At 50.9% G+C, this 19,184-nt stretch overlaps 1 protein-coding gene across 1 annotated transcript; it reads left to right on the top strand.

The window, feature by feature from the left end:
• Positions 1–16,907: 16,907 nt before the first annotated feature.
• On the top strand, positions 16,908–17,838 carry LOC144098111 (uncharacterized). The gene is made up of 2 exons (XM_077630658.1): positions 16,908–17,045; positions 17,364–17,838. The coding sequence occupies exons 1-2, from the start codon at positions 16,948–16,950 to the stop codon at positions 17,836–17,838; spliced, it is 573 nt and encodes a 190-aa protein (XP_077486784.1). The 5' UTR covers positions 16,908–16,947.
• The last annotated feature ends 1,346 nt before the right edge of the window (positions 17,839–19,184 follow it).

The raw sequence follows: 19,184 nt of genomic DNA, 5'->3' as shown, positions 1-19,184 counted from the left end.
TCTCGATGATACGAACTTTTCAAAGAGTTCATTACGGGCTTTTATTCTGCGCAGCAGGTCTTCAGTTATCTACGGCTTTCTTCCTTTCTTGCTCTTTTTGTGTAACACCAAAGGAAATGCAGTGTCGTAAAGTTTAATCATTCGTTCAAGAAACTGGTTATAAAACGAATTCGGATCTTTCAAACGTTTAATAACGTTCCAGTCTACTGATGCTACTAAATGTCGAAAATAAGTAATGTTGTTTTGCGTAATGTTCCGCCTCGAAATAACTGGATCGATTTTCTGGTTTCGGCATCAGGAAAAATTCGGGAGAAGGCAAAACTGCGCCATGTGATCACTGATATCAGTCATTAAAACGCCAGCTTCTAATTCATTTTTTCCATATGAAGTTAAACATAAGTCAATCAACGTTTCAGTAGATTCTGTAATTCTAGTGGGGGCCTCAATGATGTTAATAAACCCACAAGATGCTAAAAGATCCGTGAATTCCCGGGCACGATCAGACACATGAAAAAGATCGATAATAAAGTCGCCCATGAATACAACAGGCATGTTCATTATTGCCATCTCATCCAACATAAGTTCAAAAAGATGACAGAAATCATTAAACTGACGAGATGGAGGGCGGTAGAATACACCAAATATGAAAGAATGACACTTGATGAAAAGGGATTCAAAGCAAGGGTTTATAAAGCAGTGCTCCGCCATGACCTTATACTATAGGTTATGCTTAACGAAAAAGGCCACACCTCCTCCTTTTTTGTTTGTTCTGCAAACTGCTTCACATGAATACCCGTTGAAATCTACTATGTGGCGACAGCCAGTGAGCCATGTCTCGCTGAAAGCTAAGATGTCGAAGTCGTGGCACAACGAGGCCAGGTGTATGTCTAATTCATCCTTTTTGCGACTTAAACTGCGCACGTTTAAATGATAGAAGGAATAAAAGCGAGACCTTTCCTTTTTTGAAACTGCAGTGCCGAAGGATACGGCATCATGATAAGAGTGTTGGCGTGGTAGCGTTTCCATCTTGACGTAATGGGCACACGAGCAATTCCAGCTTCTATTTACACCAATTTTTCGAGATCACTTTCAGTGTGAATCCTAATGATACCGGCATCTACATCTTTTCGCACAAGCACATGTCCATTCTTTTGCCACGTGAAGCGATAGCCTTTTTGTTCACTTTTTGCTCGCGCTAGCCACAAAAGACGTTTATTCATTGCCGTAACGTTGTCTGGAAACCTTATGTCTGACGATATTGTCTGCAGCTGAGAGCGACTTCGCATCCATTTGTCTTTCAGATTAATCGATGAAAATCGTGCAATAACAATGGAGTCTTTACCCGGTCTAGCTGGCACGCGGTGGACAGACTCTAAAGTCGAATCCGTTAGTTTAGGTAGATTCAGATTACATGCAAGGTCATTTAATTTATCAGAGGTTTTCATTATCTTCCTTGACCATGCCGTGAATTTCAAGGTTGTTTCGACGGCTGTATTGCTCCCGATCGTTTAGCTGAAGCTTCATGTCTTTGACGTAAGGAAAGTTGCCAGACTCGATTGCTGCAACTCTTTTTTTGAATATCAGCAACATCCTTGTCGTGAGCGTCCAGCTTTTCTAGTGTTTTGTCATACTTGTCTGACACAAGTGCGATTGACGCTTCAATTCCATCTACCTTTGATATCAGTTCAGAAAGCGCCTCAACCTTCGCCACTAGTGGGACAAGCAATGAAAGCTTTTCATTTATGTCATTCAACTTGGATTCAAGGTTAGCATTTTCCGGCGTTGTGGAAGTCGACCCACTCCGTTTTTTTGCATTTTCACAAGTCTTACAGTTCCAGTTAGCCTTTAAAGAGTCGGCCTTCTTGCGATATTGATTAGCATTGACACCGGAACATTCACCAATATGATATGCATATTGGCATGATATGCATGTAATAGACAATCCATCGCTAGCTATTTCTTCGTGGCATGACAAACATTCCGACATACTGAGAATATATCAGTGCAGCAACAGCAGCAGCAGCGCAAGTAAAAAATAATGAATAAAGCACAGACTTTACCAACCTGCAAGTTCGATGGAAAGCAGTTATTGACGGCACTTAGATCCGTCCGCTGCTGCTGCTGTGTGCGAGTGGCGATGTCGTCCCTGGTGCTCTTATAACTCGACGCCCGTCGTTGGATCAGCTGACTCGACGTTCAGTGATAGGCCGGCAATCTTGATACGCTCCCAGGTGATGTGAAAGCAGCACCGGTGAAGCGAGGCTTGGCACGATCGGCGAAAACGCCTGCAAGTTCGATGGAAAGCAGTTATTGACGGCACTTAGATCCGTCCGCTGCTGCTGCTGTGTGCAAGTGGCGATGTCGTCCCTGGTGCTCTTCTTATAACTCGACGCCCGTCGTTGGATCAGCTGACTCGACGTTCAGTGATAGGCCGGCAATCTTTATACGCTCCCAGGTGATGTGAAAGCAGCACCGGTGAAGCGAGGCTTGGCACGATCGGCGAAAACGCCTGCAAGTTCGATGGAAAGCAGTTATTGACGGCACTTAGATCCGTCCGCTGCTGCTGCTGTGTGCAAGTGGCGATGTCGTCCCTGGTGCTCTTCTTATAACTCGACGCCCGTCGTTGGATCAGCTGACTCGACGTTCAGTGATAGGCCGGCAATCTTTATACGCTCCCAGGTGATGTGAAAGCAGCACCGGTGAAGCGAGGCTTGGCACGATCGGCGAAAACGCCTGCAAGTTCGATGGAAAGCAGTTATTGACGGCACTTAGATCCGTCCGCTGCTGCTGCTGTGTGCAAGTGGCGATGTCGTCCCTGGTGCTCTTCTTATAACTCGACGCCCGTCGTTGGATCAGCTGACTCGACGTTCAGTGCTAGGCCGGCAATCTTGATACGCTCCCAGGTGATGTGAAAGCAGCACCGGTGAAGCGAGGCTTGGCACGATCGGCGAAAACGCCTGCAAGTTCGATGGAAAGCAGTTATTGACGGCACTTAGATCCGTCCGCTGCTGCTGCTGTGTGCAAGTGGCGATGTCGTCCCTGGTGCTCTTCTTATAACTCGACGCCCGTCGTTGCATCAGCTGACTCGACGTTCAGTGATAGGCCGGCAATCTTGATACGCTCCCAGGTGATGTGAAAGCAGCACCGGTGAAGCGAGGCTTGGCACAATCGGCGAAAACGCCTGCAAGTTCGATGGAAAGCAGTTATTGACGGCACTTAGATCCGTCCGCTGCTGCTGCTGTGTGCAAGTGGCGATGTCGTCCCTGGTGCTCTTCTTATAACTCGACGCCCGTCGTTGCATCAGCTGACTCGACGTTCAGTGATAGGCCGGCAATCTTGATACGCTCCCAGGTGATGTGAAAGCAGCACCGGTGAAGCGAGGCTTGGCACGATCGGCGAAAACGCCTGCAAGTTCGATGGAAAGCAGTTATTGACGGCACTTAGATCCGTCCGCTGCTGCTGCTGTGTGCAAGTGGCGATGTCGTCCCTGGTGCTCTTCTTATAACTCGACGCCCGTCGTTGCATCAGCTGACTCGACGTTCAGTGATAGGCCGGCAATCTTGATACGCTCCCAGGTGATGTGAAAGCAGCACCGGTGAAGCGAGGCTTGGCACAATCGGCGAAAACGCCTGCAAGTTCGATGGAAAGCAGTTATTGACGGCACTTAGATCCGTCCGCTGCTGCTGCTGTGTGCAAGTGGCGATGCCGTCCCTGGTGCTCTTCTTATAACTCGACGCCCGTCGTTGGATCAGCTGACTCGACGTTCAGTGATAGGCCGGCAATCTTGATACGCTCCCAGGTGATGTGAAAGCAGCACCGGTGAAGCGAGGCTTGGCACGATCGGCGAAAACGCCTGCAAGTTCGATGGAAAGCAGTTATTGACGGCACTTAGATCCGTCCGCTGCTGCTGCTGTGTGCAAGTGGCGATGTCGTCCCTGGTGCTCTTCTTATAACTCGACGCCCGTCGTTGGATCAGCTGACTCGACGTTCAGTGATAGGCCGGCAATCTTGATACGCTCCCAGGTGATGTGAAAGCAGCACCGGTGAAGCGAGGCTTGGCACGATCGGCGAAAACGCCTGCAAGTTCGATGGAAAGCAGTTATTGACGGCATTTAGATCCGTCCGCTGCTGCTGCTGTGTGCAAGTGGCGATGTCGTCCCTGGTGCTCTTCTTATAACTCGACGCCCGTCGTTGGATCAGCTGACTCGACGTTCAGTGAAAGGCCGGCAATCTTGATACGCTCCCAGGTGATGTGAAAGCAGCACCGGGGAAGCGAGGCTTGGCACGATCGGCGAAAACGCCTCCAAGTTCGATGGAAAGCAGTTATTGATGGCACTTAGATCCGTCCGCTGCTGCTGCTGTGTGCAAGTGGCGATGTCGTCCCTGGTGCTCTTCTTATAACTCGACGCCCGTCGTTGGATCAGCTGACTCGACGTTCAGTGATAGGCCGGCAATCTTTATACGCTCCCAGGTGATGTGAAAGCAGCACCGGTGAAGCGAGGCTTGGCACGATCGGCGAAAACGCCTGCAAGTTCGATGGAAAGCAGTTATTGATGGCACTTAGATCCGTCCGCTGCTGCTGCTGTGTGCAAGTGGCGATGTCGTCCCTGGTGCTCTTCTTATAACTCGACGCCCGTCGTTGCATCAGCTGACTCGACGTTCAGTGATAGGCCGGCAATCTTGATACGCTCCCAGGTGATGTGAAAGCAGCACCGGTGAAGCGAGGCTTGGCACAATCGGCGAAAACGCCTGCAAGTTCGATGGAAAGCAGTTATTGATGGCACTTAGATCCGTCCGCTGCTGCTGCTGTGTGCAAGTGGCGATGTCGTCCCTGGTGCTCTTCTTATAACTCGACGCCCGTCGTTGGATCAGCTGACTCGACGTTCAGTGATAGGCCGGCAATCTTGATACGCTCCCAGGTGATGTGAAAGCAGCACCGGTGAAGCGAGGCTTGGCACGATCGGCGAAAACGCCTGCAAGTTCGACGGAAAGCAGTTATTGACGGCACTTAGATCCGTCCGCTGCTGCTGCTGTGTGCAAGTGGCGATGTCGTCCCTGGTGCTCTTCTTATAACTCGACGCCCGTCGTTGCATCAGCTGACTCGACGTTCAGTGATAGGCCGGCAATCTTGATACGCTCCCAGGTGATGTGAAAGCAGCACCGGCGAAGCGAGGCTTGGCACGATCGGCGAAAACGCCTGCAAGTTCGATGGAAAGCAGTTATTGACGGCATTTAGATCCGTCCGCTGCTGCTGCTGTGTGCAAGTGGCGATGTCGTCCCTGGTGCTCTTCTTATAACTCGACGCCCGTCGTTGCATCAGCTGACTCGACGTTCAGTGATAGGCCGGCAATCTTGATACGCTCCCAGGTGATGTGAAAGCAGCACCGGTGAAGCGAGGCTTGGCACGATCGGCGAAAACGCCTGCAAGTTCGATGGAAAGCAGTTATTGACGGCACTTAGATCCGTCCGCTGCTGCTGCTGTGTGCAAGTGGCGATGTCGTCCCTGGTGCTCTTCTTATAACTCGACGCCCGTCGTTGCATCAGCTGACTCGACGTTCAGTGATAGGCCGGCAATCTTGATACGCTCCCAGGTGATGTGAAAGCAGCACCGGTGAAGCGAGGCTTGGCACGATCGGCGAAAACGCCTGCAAGTTCGATGGAAAGCAGTTATTGACGGCATTTAGATCCGTCCGCTGCTGCTGCTGTGTGCAAGTGGCGATGTCGTCCCTGGTGCTCTTCTTATAACTCGACGCCCGTCGTTGGATCAGCTGACTCGACGTTCAGTGATAGGCCGGCAATCTTGATACGCTCCCAGGTGATGTGAAAGCAGCACCGGTGAAGCGAGGCTTGGCACGATCGGCGAAAACGCCTGCAAGTTCGATGGAAAGCAGTTATTGACGGCATTTAGATCCGTCCGCTGCTGCTGCTGTGTGCAAGTGGCGATGTCGTCCCTGGTGCTCTTCTTATAACTCGACGCCCGTCGTTGGATCAGCTGACTCGACGTTCAGTGAAAGGCCGGCAATCTTGATACGCTCCCAGGTGATGTGAAAGCAGCACCGGGGAAGCGAGGCTTGGCACGATCGGCGAAAACGCCTCCAAGTTCGATGGAAAGCAGTTATTGATGGCACTTAGATCCGTCCGCTGCTGCTGCTGTGTGCAAGTGGCGATGTCGTCCCTGGTGCTCTTCTTATAACTCGACGCCCGTCGTTGGATCAGCTGACTCGACGTTCAGTGATAGGCCGGCAATCTTTATACGCTCCCAGGTGATGTGAAAGCAGCACCGGTGAAGCGAGGCTTGGCACGATCGGCGAAAACGCCTGCAAGTTCGATGGAAAGCAGTTATTGATGGCACTTAGATCCGTCCGCTGCTGCTGCTGTGTGCAAGTGGCGATGTCGTCCCTGGTGCTCTTCTTATAACTCGACGCCCGTCGTTGCATCAGCTGACTCGACGTTCAGTGATAGGCCGGCAATCTTGATACGCTCCCAGGTGATGTGAAAGCAGCACCGGTGAAGCGAGGCTTGGCACAATCGGCGAAAACGCCTGCAAGTTCGATGGAAAGCAGTTATTGATGGCACTTAGATCCGTCCGCTGCTGCTGCTGTGTGCAAGTGGCGATGTCGTCCCTGGTGCTCTTCTTATAACTCGACGCCCGTCGTTGGATCAGCTGACTCGACGTTCAGTGATAGGCCGGCAATCTTGATACGCTCCCAGGTGATGTGAAAGCAGCACCGGTGAAGCGAGGCTTGGCACGATCGGCGAAAACGCCTGCAAGTTCGACGGAAAGCAGTTATTGACGGCACTTAGATCCGTCCGCTGCTGCTGCTGTGTGCAAGTGGCGATGTCGTCCCTGGTGCTCTTCTTATAACTCGACGCCCGTCGTTGCATCAGCTGACTCGACGTTCAGTGATAGGCCGGCAATCTTGATACGCTCCCAGGTGATGTGAAAGCAGCACCGGCGAAGCGAGGCTTGGCACGATCGGCGAAAACGCCTGCAAGTTCGATGGAAAGCAGTTATTGACGGCATTTAGATCCGTCCGCTGCTGCTGCTGTGTGCAAGTGGCGATGTCGTCCCTGGTGCTCTTCTTATAACTCGACGCCCGTCGTTGCATCAGCTGACTCGACGTTCAGTGATAGGCCGGCAATCTTGATACGCTCCCAGGTGATGTGAAAGCAGCACCGGTGAAGCGAGGCTTGGCACGATCGGCGAAAACGCCTGCAAGTTCGATGGAAAGCAGTTATTGACGGCACTTAGATCCGTCCGCTGCTGCTGCTGTGTGCAAGTGGCGATGTCGTCCCTGGTGCTCTTCTTATAACTCGACGCCCGTCGTTGCATCAGCTGACTCGACGTTCAGTGATAGGCCGGCAATCTTGATACGCTCCCAGGTGATGTGAAAGCAGCACCGGTGAAGCGAGGCTTGGCACGATCGGCGAAAACGCCTGCAAGTTCGATGGAAAGCAGTTATTGACGGCATTTAGATCCGTCCGCTGCTGCTGCTGTGTGCAAGTGGCGATGTCGTCCCTGGTGCTCTTCTTATAACTCGACGCCCGTCGTTGCATCAGCTGACTCGACGTTCAGTGATAGGCCGGCAATCTTGATACGCTCCCAGGTGATGTGAAAGCAGCACCGGTGAAGCGAGGCTTGGCACGATCGGCGAAAACGCCTGCAAGTTCGATGGAAAGCGATTATTGACGGCACTTAGATCCGTCCGCTGCTGCTGCTGTGTGCAAGTGGCGATGTCGTCCCTGGTGCTCTTCTTATAACTCGACGCCCGTCGTTGGATCAGCTGACTCGACGTTCAGTGATAGGCCGGCAATCTTGATACGCTCCCAGGTGATGTGAAAGCAGCACCGGTGAAGCGAGGCTTGGCACGATCGGCGAAAACGCCTGCAAGTTCGATGGAAAGCAGTTATTGACGGCATTTAGATCCGTCCGCTGCTGCTGCTGTGTGCAAGTGGCGATGTCGTCCCTGGTGCTCTTCTTATAACTCGACGCCCGTCGTTGGATCAGCTGACTCGACGTTCAGTGATAGGCCGGCAATCTTGATACGCTCCCAGGTGATGTGAAAGCAGCACCGGTGAAGCGAGGCTTGGCACGATCGGCGAAAACGCCTGCAAGTTCGATGGAAAGCAGTTAATGACGGCACTTAGATCCGTCCGCTGCTGCTGCTGTGTGCAAGTGGCGATGTCGTCCCTGGTGCTCTTCTTATAACTCGACGCCCGTCGTTGGATCAGCTGACTCGACGTTCAGTGATAGGCCGGCAATCTTGATACGCTCCCAGGTGATGTGAAAGCAGCACCGGTGAAGCGAGGCTTGGCACGATCGGCGAAAACGCCTGCAAGTTCGATGGAAAGCAGTTATTGACGGCACTTAGATCCGTCCGCTGCTGCTGCTGTGTGCAAGTGGCGATGTCGTCCCTGGTGCTCTTCTTATAACTCGACGCCCGTCGTTGGATCAGCTGACTCGACGTTCAGTGATAGGCCGGCAATCTTGATACGCTCCCAGGTGATGTGAAAGCAGCACCGGTGAAGTGAGGCTTGGCACGATCGGCGAAAACACCTGCAAGTTCGATGGAAAGCAGTTATTGACGGCATTTAGATCCGTCCGCTGCTGCTGCTGTGTGCAAGTGGCGATGTCGTCCCTGGTGCTCTTCTTATAACTCGACGCCCGTCGTTGGATCAGCTGACTCGACGTTCAGTGATAGGCCGGCAATCTTGATACGCTCCCAGGTGATGTGAAAGCAGCACCGGTGAAGCGAGGCTTGGCACGATCGGCGAAAACGCCTGCAAGTTCGATGGAAAGCAGTTATTGATGGCACTTAGATCCGTCCGCTGCTGCTGCTGTGTGCAAGTGGCGATGTCGTCCCTGGTGCTCTTCTTATAACTCGACGCCCGTCGTTGGATCAGCTGACTCGACGTTCAGTGATAGGCCGGCAATCTTGATACGCTCCCAGGTGATGTGAAAGCAGCACCGGTGAAGCGAGGCTTGGCACGATCGGCGAAAACGCCTGCAAGTTCGATGGAAAGCAGTTATTGACGGCACTTAGATCCGTCCGCTGCTGCTGCTGTGTGCAAGTGGCGATGTCGTCCCTGGTGCTCTTCTTATAACTCGACGCCCGTCGTTGGATCAGCTGACTCGACGTTCAGTGATAGGCCGGCAATCTTGATACGCTCCCAGGTGATGTGAAAGCAGCACCGGTGAAGCGAGGCTTGGCACGATCGGCGAAAACGCCTGCAAGTTCGATGGAAAGCAGTTATTGACGGCATTTAGATCCGTCCGCTGCTGCTGCTGTGTGCAAGTGGCGATGTCGTCCCTGGTGCTCTTCTTATAACTCGACGCCCGTCGTTGCATCAGCTGACTCGACGTTCAGTGATAGGCCGGCAATCTTGATACGCTCCCAGGTGATGTGAAAGCAGCACCGGTGAAGCGAGGCTTGGCACGATCGGCGAAAACGCCTGCAAGTTCGATGGAAAGCAGTTATTGACGGCACTTAGATCCGTCCGCTGCTGCTGCTGTGTGCAAGTGGCGATGTCGTCCCTGGTGCTCTTCTTATAACTCGACGCCCGTCGTTGCATCAGCTGACTCGACGTTCAGTGATAGGCCGGCAATCTTGATACGCTCCCAGGTGATGTGAAAGCAGCACCGGTGAAGCGAGGCTTGGCACGATCGGCGAAAACGCCTGCAAGTTCGATGGAAAGCAGTTATTGACGGCATTTAGATCCGTCCGCTGCTGCTGCTGTGTGCAAGTGGCGATGTCGTCCCTGGTGCTCTTCTTATAACTCGACGCCCGTCGTTGCATCAGCTGACTCGACGTTCAGTGATAGGCCGGCAATCTTGATACGCTCCCAGGTGATGTGAAAGCAGCACCGGTGAAGCGAGGCTTGGCACGATCGGCGAACACGCCTGCAAGTTCGATGGAAAGCATTTATTGACGGCACTTAGATCCGTCCGCTGCTGCTGCTGTGTGCAAGTGGCGATGTCGTCCCTGGTGCTCTTCTTATAACTCGACGCCCGTCGTTGGATCAGCTGACTCGACGTTCAGTGATAGGCCGGCAATCTTGATACGCTCCCAGGTGATGTGAAAGCAGCACCGGTGAAGCGAGGCTTGGCACGATCGGCGAAAACGCCTGCAAGTTCGATGGAAAGCAGTTATTGACGGCATTTAGATCCGTCCGCTGCTGCTGCTGTGTGCAAGTGGCGATGTCGTCCCTGGTGCTCTTCTTATAACTCGACGCCCGTCGTTGGATCAGCTGACTCGACGTTCAGTGATAGGCCGGCAATCTTGATACGCTCCCAGGTGATGTGAAAGCAGCACCGGTGAAGCGAGGCTTGGCACGATCGGCGAAAACGCCTGCAAGTTCGATGGAAAGCAGTTATTGACGGCACTTAGATCCGTCCGCTGCTGCTGCTGTGTGCAAGTGGCGATGTCGTCCCTGGTGCTCTTCTTATAACTCGACGCCCGTCGTTGGATCAGCTGACTCGACGTTCAATGATAGGCCGGCAATATTGATACGCTCCCAGGTGATGTGAAAGCAGCACCGGTGAAGCGAGGCTTGGCACGATCGGCGAAAACGCCTGCAAGTTCGATGGAAAGCAGTTATTGACGGCACTTAGATCCGTCCGCTGCTGCTGCTGTGTGCAAGTGGCGATGTCGTCCCTGGTGCTCTTCTTATAACTCGACGCCCGTCGTTGGATCAGCTGACTCGACGTTCAGTGATAGGCCGGCAATCTTGATACGCTCCCAGGTGATGTGAAAGCAGCACCGGTGAAGCGAGGCTTGGCACGATCGGCGAAAACACCTGCAAGTTCGATGGAAAGCAGTTATTGACGGCATTTAGATCCGTCCGCTGCTGCTGCTGTGTGCAAGTGGCGATGTCGTCCCTGGTGCTCTTCTTATAACTCGACGCCCGTCGTTGCATCAGCTGACTCGACGTTCAGTGATAGGCCGGCAATCTTGATACGCTCCCAGGTGATGTGAAAGCAGCACCGGTGAAGCGAGGCTTGGCACAATCGGCGAAAACGCCTGCAAGTTCGATGGAAAGCAGTTATTGACGGCACTTAGATCCGTCCGCTGCTGCTGCTGTGTGCAAGTGGCGATGTCGTCCCTGGTGCTCTTCTTATAACTCGACGCCCGTCGTTGGATCAGCTGACTCGACGTTCAGTGATAGGCCGGCAATCTTGATACGCTCCCAGGTGATGTGAAAGCAGCACCGGTGAAGCGAGGGTTGGCACGATCGGCGAAAACGCCTGCAAGTTCGATAGAAAGCAGTTATTGATGGCACTTAGATCCGTCCGCTGCTGCTGCTGTGTGCAAGTGGCGATGTCGTCCCTGGTGCTCTTCTTATAACTCGACGCCCGTCGTTGGATCAGCTGACTCGACGTTCAGTGATAGGCCGGCAATCTTGATACGCTCCCAGGTGATGTGAAAGCAGCACCGGTGAAGCGAGGCTTGGCACGATCGGCGAAAACGCCTGCAAGTTCGATGGAAAGCAGTTATTGACGGCACTTAGATCCGTCCGCTGCTGCTGCTGTGTGCAAGTGGCGATGTCGTCCCTGGTGCTCTTATAACTCGACGCCCGTCGTTGCATCAGCTGACTCGACGTTCAGTGATAGGCCGGCAATCTTGATACGCTCCCAGGTGATGTGAAAGCAGCACCGGTGAAGCGAGGCTTGGCACGATCGGCGAAAACGCCTGCAAGTTCGATGGAAAGCAGTTATTGACGGCATTTAGATCCGTCCGCTGCTGCTGCTGTGTGCAAGTGGCGATGTCGTCCCTGGTGCTCTTCTTATAACTCGACGCCCGTCGTTGGATCAGCTGACTCGACGTTCAGTGATAGGCCGGCAATCTTGATACGCTCCCAGGTGATGTGAAAGCAGCACCGGTGAAGCGAGGCTTGGCACGATCGGCGAAAACGCCTGCAAGTTCGATGGAAAGCAGTTATTGACGGCACTTAGATCCGTCCGCTGCTGCTGCTGTGTGCAAGTGGCGATGTCGTCCCTGGTGCTCTTCTTATAACTCGACGCCCGTCGTTGGATCAGCTGACTCGACGTTCAGTGATAGGCCGGCAATCTTGATACGCTCCCAGGTGATGTGAAAGCAGCACCGGTGAAGCGAGGCTTGGCACGATCGGCGAAAACGCCTGCAAGTTCGATGGAAAGCAGTTATTGACGGCACTTAGATCCGTCCGCTGCTGCTGCTGTGTGCAAGTGGCGATGTCGTCCCTGGTGCTCTTCTTATAACTCGACGCCCGTCGTTGGATCAGCTGACTCGACGTTCAGTGATAGGCCGGCAATCTTGATACGCTCCCAGGTGATGTGAAAGCAGCACCGGTGAAGCGAGGCTTGGCACGATCGGCGAAAACGCCTGCAAGTTCGATGGAAAGCAGTTATTGACGGCACTTAGATCCGTCCGCTGCTGCTGCTGTGTGCAAGTGGCGATGTCGTCCCTGGTGCTCTTCTTATAACTCGACGCCCGTCGTTGGATCAGCTGACTCGACGTTCAGTGATAGGCCGGCAATCTTGATACGCTCCCAGGTGATGTGAAAGCAGCACCGGTGAAGCGAGGCTTGGCACAATCGGCGAAAACGCCTGCAAGTTCGATGGAAAGCAGTTATTGACGGCACTTAGATCCGTCCGCTGCTGCTGCTGTGTGCAAGTGGCGATGTCGTCCCTGGTGCTCTTCTTATAACTCGACGCCCGTCGTTGGATCAGCTGACTCGACGTTCAGTGATAGGCCGGCAATCTTGATACGCTGCCAGGTGATGTGAAAGCAGCACCGGTGAAGCGAGGCTTGGCACAATCGGCGAAAACGCCTGCAAGTTCGATGGAAAGCAGTTATTGACGGCACTTAGATCCGTCCGCTGCTGCTGCTGTGTGCAAGTGGCGATGTCGTCCCTGGTGCTCTTCTTATAACTCGACGCCCGTCGTTGGATCAGCTGACTCGACGTTCAGTGATAGGCCGGAAATCTTGATACGCTCCCAGGTGATGTGAAAGCAGCACAGGTGAAGCGAGTCTTGGCACGATCGGCGAAAACGCGTGCAAGTTCGATGGAAAGCACTTATTGACGGCAATTAGATTTCTCCCCCTGTCCTCTATTCCTGTCCCCTCACCTCTTTCATTTCATTTCTCCATTCTGCCTGCTGTCCTTTATTTCCGCTGCCCCAGCTCAGGTGCTTCAGTATCGATGGCAGATGCCGGGGCTAGCAAAAATCTTTTCCTTCCTTTTTACTATTATTTTAATAAAACCACTACCACCACCACCACCACCACTTAGATCCGTCCGCTGCTGCTGCACCCAGAGGCCGCTGTCGCGCAACAGCCCCCGCGCTGGGAGTGCGCTCACATTCTATGGAACGGCAGCAAGAGATCTAGAGCACATCAGACAGCAGCTCGGGAATGAAGCACAGGAAGCCGCGCTGAAGACTCTGCTCGCTTCACTCACCCCGCCCCTTCCAAGCCACCTGTGGAGAGACCGCATATGCTGATAGAGAGGCCCATGTGGTCATTCATCACCGGACATTTTCTCGGTGCGCGGCGCGCGTCCTTTATGTGGAAGTTTGCCCGCGGCATACTCCCAATCCGCCGCCGCACATTTGTATCAGCAGCATCTGGTCGCATCAACGCGTGTACTTCTGCGAAGTGATAGAGAACCCTGAGCATATCTTCTATGACTGTCTGCCACCCACCGCGCTCCTGGGCCGCCTACGCGACATGTTTGCGCTCCCGGGAATTTCTTGCGGCTCGGTGAGGTGCCTAAACCCCCTACCGAGCGAAGGTTGTAAGCAATTTGTTTTGGCCATTGTTGAAATCAATTATCAAATGTGGTTGGCAAGGTGCCGAGCGGCCTACACCAGCAAAACACCGAGCCTCCAGGAAGTCAAGGCCAAAGTCTGCAAGGAACTTTGGTTTCATCCAGTGTTGGCGGTAACGCGTTATAAGTAACGGCGATACCCGTAACGCGTTCCTTTTTCCGGTAACTTAGTAACGTACTCGTTATCATCTGGGAACTGTAACGAGTAACTTACGTTAAAATTTTTGGGTAACGTGACGTCTCATGTAACTAGTTACTTTTTGTTCCAGTAGCCCCCCACTACGTCCTCATTTTTAAAAAAAAGAAGCGCAGAGCACCTGAAGTGATGTTGCAAATAAACAGGTGCTCTCGATGACTTTTTTTGCGGCTTGTATGCATGCCAGAAAACAACACCTGCCCTTGACGACGCACCCAACTAAAAAAAAATAGACAGAATAGCCATAAAGCACGAAACACGTGCACGAACACGCATTCATACCCTTGCCTTCCCCTACCTTCCCTTCCTGAACCACTCACCCACCCAGCTCTCTACAAAGTGAAAGCGTGCCGATCATTTTGGAACATCATATTTTTCAGAAGTACTGTAAATCTTTTGAGAGTTCAGTGATGTTTTCTTTGTGAAGTTAAAATAATGTTGAAGTGTCACATTGTGTTTAAATTCACATTCAGAAAATGGCTTCATCATGTGCCACAGAGCTAGAATCCATCTCATGTAACTCTACAGGCACCTTTAGGTGACTATAAAATTGATAAGCTCGTGCACATTTGTGCAAAGTAATCTCGTTAAATCACGATTTAGCGTAAAATGGTTGTTTGGGCTAGAAGTTATATGTAAATATGAGCTTTATAAAATTGTTATCGTGAGTTCATCAGGTGAAGACGCACTAATTAAAATTTATGGCCATGAAGTAACGGCTAAGTAACGCGCGGTACTTTTTTCGGTAACGGTAACGCGTTCCCTTTTTCTTAGCTTAACGAGTAACGTATTTAGTTACTTTTTTTCGGTAACGCCTACAACACTAGTTTCATCTAGAGAGAGAAAAGCAACATTTGACAGCAGAAAAAATTGTGGAAGAATGGTGCAATCAGCGTATAATTTTAGAAGAAGGCACCAAGCACATCAAGATGAAGTTTTAGCGGACTTGCTCGTGTCAGGTTTTGACCCACCGGGGCGGAGCGAGCGTGGTGCACTGGCACTGCGCACCCCCTTCCTTGGAGACGTGCCCAATTGCATGCGTACCTTAATTGGCAGGGAAACGCTCGCTCGCCAAAATAAAAACCCCTCACCCTTGCGGTGTGGGAGGCCTTGCCCGGGGTATCACTTGAATGAGGATGGTCGGTTGAGGTTTGTACTCTCACTGGGGGGATAGCACCCTATCTCTGTCCTCCCTTCCATCTGACAAGGCAAGGTATGACATTTGTGCGCGACAGCCAGCTGAAATTTCTGTACAGTTCTCGCTTCCACGATATTACGACGACCCACATAAGGGCCGTTTCACATGCATGCGATTTTCGCCTGCGACACTGCGAATCCCGTCGGTCTGCGACTGGGGAGGGCCGTCGGTCTAGTCGCAGACGGCTTGCGATCGAGTTCCGTCCGGTTGGAATTTTTTCGCAGCGTCGGTGTGGTCGGGCTGCGACTAACCAATGGGAAGCATCGTGACGTCACGTCAAATGTGGTCACGTGTTGGCAGAAGCGGAGGGAGCGGCAAGCACAAAGTGTGTTTTGGTTGCATCGCGCGCACGTGGGCGCACATCGAATCATCGAAAATGTCCGCTCATCACTCTTTTGAAGCCACGCGCGCGTCTTTCAATGAGCATCTGATTGATGAAGTGGCGAAGCGGCCACTCCTGTGGAACGTAAGATCCAATGATTATAGGAAGAATATCAACAAAACTGTGCTTTGGGAAGAAATCAGGGATGCCATGCGATCAATCGACCCCACAGGTGCGTACTAGTTCTTTTCGACCATTGTTATTTTAGTTACTTACTCTACTGTACTTACTTACTCTACGTGAAGTTGTTAATTATAACATTGAAGTGCTGATCACGAGTGATTGTGCCGCCCCTCGTTTGACAATAAACGACCTCGGATGGTCGACGCGAGCAGCACGTTCAGTGCACGCTGCATAGGTACGCAGTTGCTTATGCGGATTCTCGGCATTTTAAACAGTGGTACTGCGCATAGCTTTGTTTAATGAGAACATAAAAATGCCAGTAAATCATAGTATACTGACCGCTGCTCAGAAAAAAGGTTTCGACGACGTCTTTTCCGCTGATATTTTTTTCAGGCCTTTGTTTACACACTGCGGGGGTCAACCACGTGCAAAATATGTGGGCTGTCATTTCAGTTAAATTTCTATTCCTTAAACAAGAAAATTGAAACACTAAATCTAATGATGACCGGCCTTGTTCACGAATCTGGACCACACGCCTGTACCCGGTTTAGTACGTTATATTTTGCCGCTCAGAGCGAGACAAATGCCTCCGAGTTGGTGTTGCAGTTTCCGATGGCGGCGAAATGGAAAAATAGTCGCGTGCTGTGAAATGTCGGCACGCTATAAAGGCACTCGAATGACCAGAATTATTTTGGACCTGAAATCATTGCGGTAGCGCCGTTTCATTTCCGACCATTTATGTGCTCAAACAAAATCGTCCTAGTTTTGTCTCGCATGTGCTGTCATTGTTTGTGGTATGCATTTTCACTCACTTACGGGAAGGCACATACGGGGGAATATGACTGAATATTCATTCAAAATACGAAGGATCCCAGTAGTCACCAAAACTAAGAAGCGGGTATGGGAATGTTTCTTAGCTATACTTAGTTCATGTCTGTGTTTTTCAGCTCTGGTTGTTTATACGACGGATCACCACCAGCTCGCCCAATCCTCAGTCCTTGTTTAGTTCATGTTCCTTGCTTTTAATGGAGTGCAGTTCTGCCCGTTTTGTTTTACACAACCAACTAGAGAACACACTAAACAATTTCTGGCATGTGTTGAAAAGCGTTTATTCTTCATTTCAGATAATTGGCTTCATTTGTAACTAATTTTCATATACTTTCAGCCACAGTAAAATCCGTACAAAGCAGATGGCGGAATTTAAAAGATACATACCGCCGAAAACTTAAGGATATAGAAATGGAGAGAAGAAGTGGCGCCGGAGTCCTACCGAAGAGTAGGTGCTGGGTGCACCTAGAAAGAATGCGGTTCTTAAAGGACCAAATGGAAGCTCGCCAGTAAGTATTACTCCAGTGCAACTTTCCCACCACGTTCCATTTTACGTGTTTGTGAGAGTTTTAAGAAGAAACATTTAGGTACTGTTTTCGCAGCAAAAATGGATGTTGCATATACTGCTTCTCAGGGTATATTCTTCATCCACTACACTAACTGTTCATTGTGATGCCTCAGTTTAGTTTGTAGTTTCATTGCAGCTTTGATTTCGTGAATGCCAGGTTTGCAGACATGGTTATCAGTAGAGCCACAGTTGTATTTGCAGTGCTGCTGTCAAAGCCTATCACTACATTCTCTCAGTGATTAATGTGACCATACTGCAGTGGACACAGCAGCATGGAGGTGGTGAATGAAGACATAGACGCCCACGCACGGCCAGGATCACCAGCTGCGGCCGATGACTTCACACCAGACGCTTCTTTTGAGGACATCTTTTTGAATCCTGACTTGCCGCAGCCCACCAACTCTCAGCCTATGGCTCTTAATGAAGAGCAAGGCTCGGCGAGCCAATCTGTGTGTGTTACTGCACAGAATGGCCCGCCGCAGCCCAAAAAGCGAAAGAGAGTCCAGGAAGAGCTCGACGCTGTAAATGCACGGCTCATATCTGTGCGAAGTGCACTACTGGCACAGAAGCCAGCAGATGCCGACGAGCATTTTTTGCTCTCCTTGAAACCCTACATGGAAACTGTGCCAAGGAACATGCGCCGTCACCTACAGATCGAAATGCTGAATATTTTAGGCCACTACAGCGAGGGAGAGTATCCTCCACACCTTGTGGTAGCGTCACCATCACAATAAAGAGAAGTGAAAACAGATTTGGTATGTCTGGCACCACGTTTATTTCACTCTGCTGCAGTTGTGAAAAGAAAAGACTGAGGAAAGAAGCCATGACAAATTATAACCTTGTAGGGCTCGTAGAACAATGGTACACAATGCCCTGTGTTCAGGGGGAACAGTTGAAACAGGCTTTATTTTTTTCTTACATACTACGCCTGTGTTGCCACCTATTTAAAGACAATGCCATCTGCACTGGAAAAGAGATAAAAACACAGTAGCGCTTGCTGTTTTCGGTACAAAAGAAGAATAAATAACACCTGTTGACCACATGTGGCATGCTGATGACAAAGGTGAGCAAAACTGAGTTGCCAGGACAGTGCAATCACAAATATATCGTTTCAATCGTTTAAAAAGAGAAAAAACTGCCCACTGCGTTTGCGTAGCCTAGCCGTGGTTTCTGAATACCCTATCAAGGGACCAACCGAGGTGTTGCTCAGGCATAACTAGGCCGTGCATTTTACGGTCTTTATTTCAGAGTAAACATGGGGGGGGGGGGGGGGGTTGAATGTTCTTCGGCATTTATTTCTTTATGGGAAAAAAAACTTTTTTTGTCTAATTGTATGGTGCAACTTCAATGTCATCTTTTTGTATTTTGCATTGGAGCGCTCGGTGAGAGTGCAGATTATTTATGAAATACTACACAATCCCTTTCATTGCTTTGGTGCCGCCGCGGTGGCTCAGTGGTTATGGGGCCCGGCTGCTGACCCGAAAAACGCGGGTACAGGTAGATGATCTACCTGTACTGCTAGGATTCAGGACATCATTGTTGGCTAGGCAGTGCTCATAAAGCCCCTTTATGGTCTGCTGCCCAAGAGTTTGGTTTTTGGTGGTCAACACGCGTGTTTTGTTAGCACATATGCATCATGCGCTCAAGCACATCATGGGGTGAGGGGGGGGGGGTGAGAAAAACCTGCCTCATGGGTGGCTTGACAAGCTCGCATCTCCTTATAAGAGGCTATAAAAGACACAACACAAATGGTACGGGAATGCTAAGGATAGGGAAGCTCTGAATCACAGCAGTTAGCCAGTAAAAATCACTGCACAGAGAATGGATACAACTCCACAAGTGTAATATGTATGTATACAAATATTCACAAAGCAAACAAGTAGTCACTCACTTCACAAATATTAAACAAATAATGCAAACATGCATAAGTACACATTATATACACTATATACATACACAACCAAATCTACCATACACACACACAGCCAAAAATGCCAGGCCAAGTGAACTATATGACATAACCCGGTCACTCCAAACAAACTCTGTCTGAGGTTTACAGTCACATCATGTTTCAGCATCA

This window comes from Amblyomma americanum, chromosome 7 (assembly GCF_052857255.1).
Source record: "Amblyomma americanum isolate KBUSLIRL-KWMA chromosome 7, ASM5285725v1, whole genome shotgun sequence".
Classification (NCBI taxonomy): domain Eukaryota; kingdom Metazoa; phylum Arthropoda; class Arachnida; order Ixodida; family Ixodidae; genus Amblyomma; species Amblyomma americanum.
This window is presented reverse-complemented; position numbering and strand designations above follow the sequence as displayed.

Coding starts and splice junctions, on each gene's coding strand:
- LOC144098111 (XM_077630658.1), top strand. CDS start 16,948: ATGGAGAGAAGAAGTGGCGCCGGAGTCCTACCGAAGAGTAGGTGCTGG. Junction 17,046..17,363: donor GACCAAATGGAAGCTCGCCA/GTAAGTATTACT, acceptor ACCATACTGCAG/TGGACACAGCAGCATGGAGG.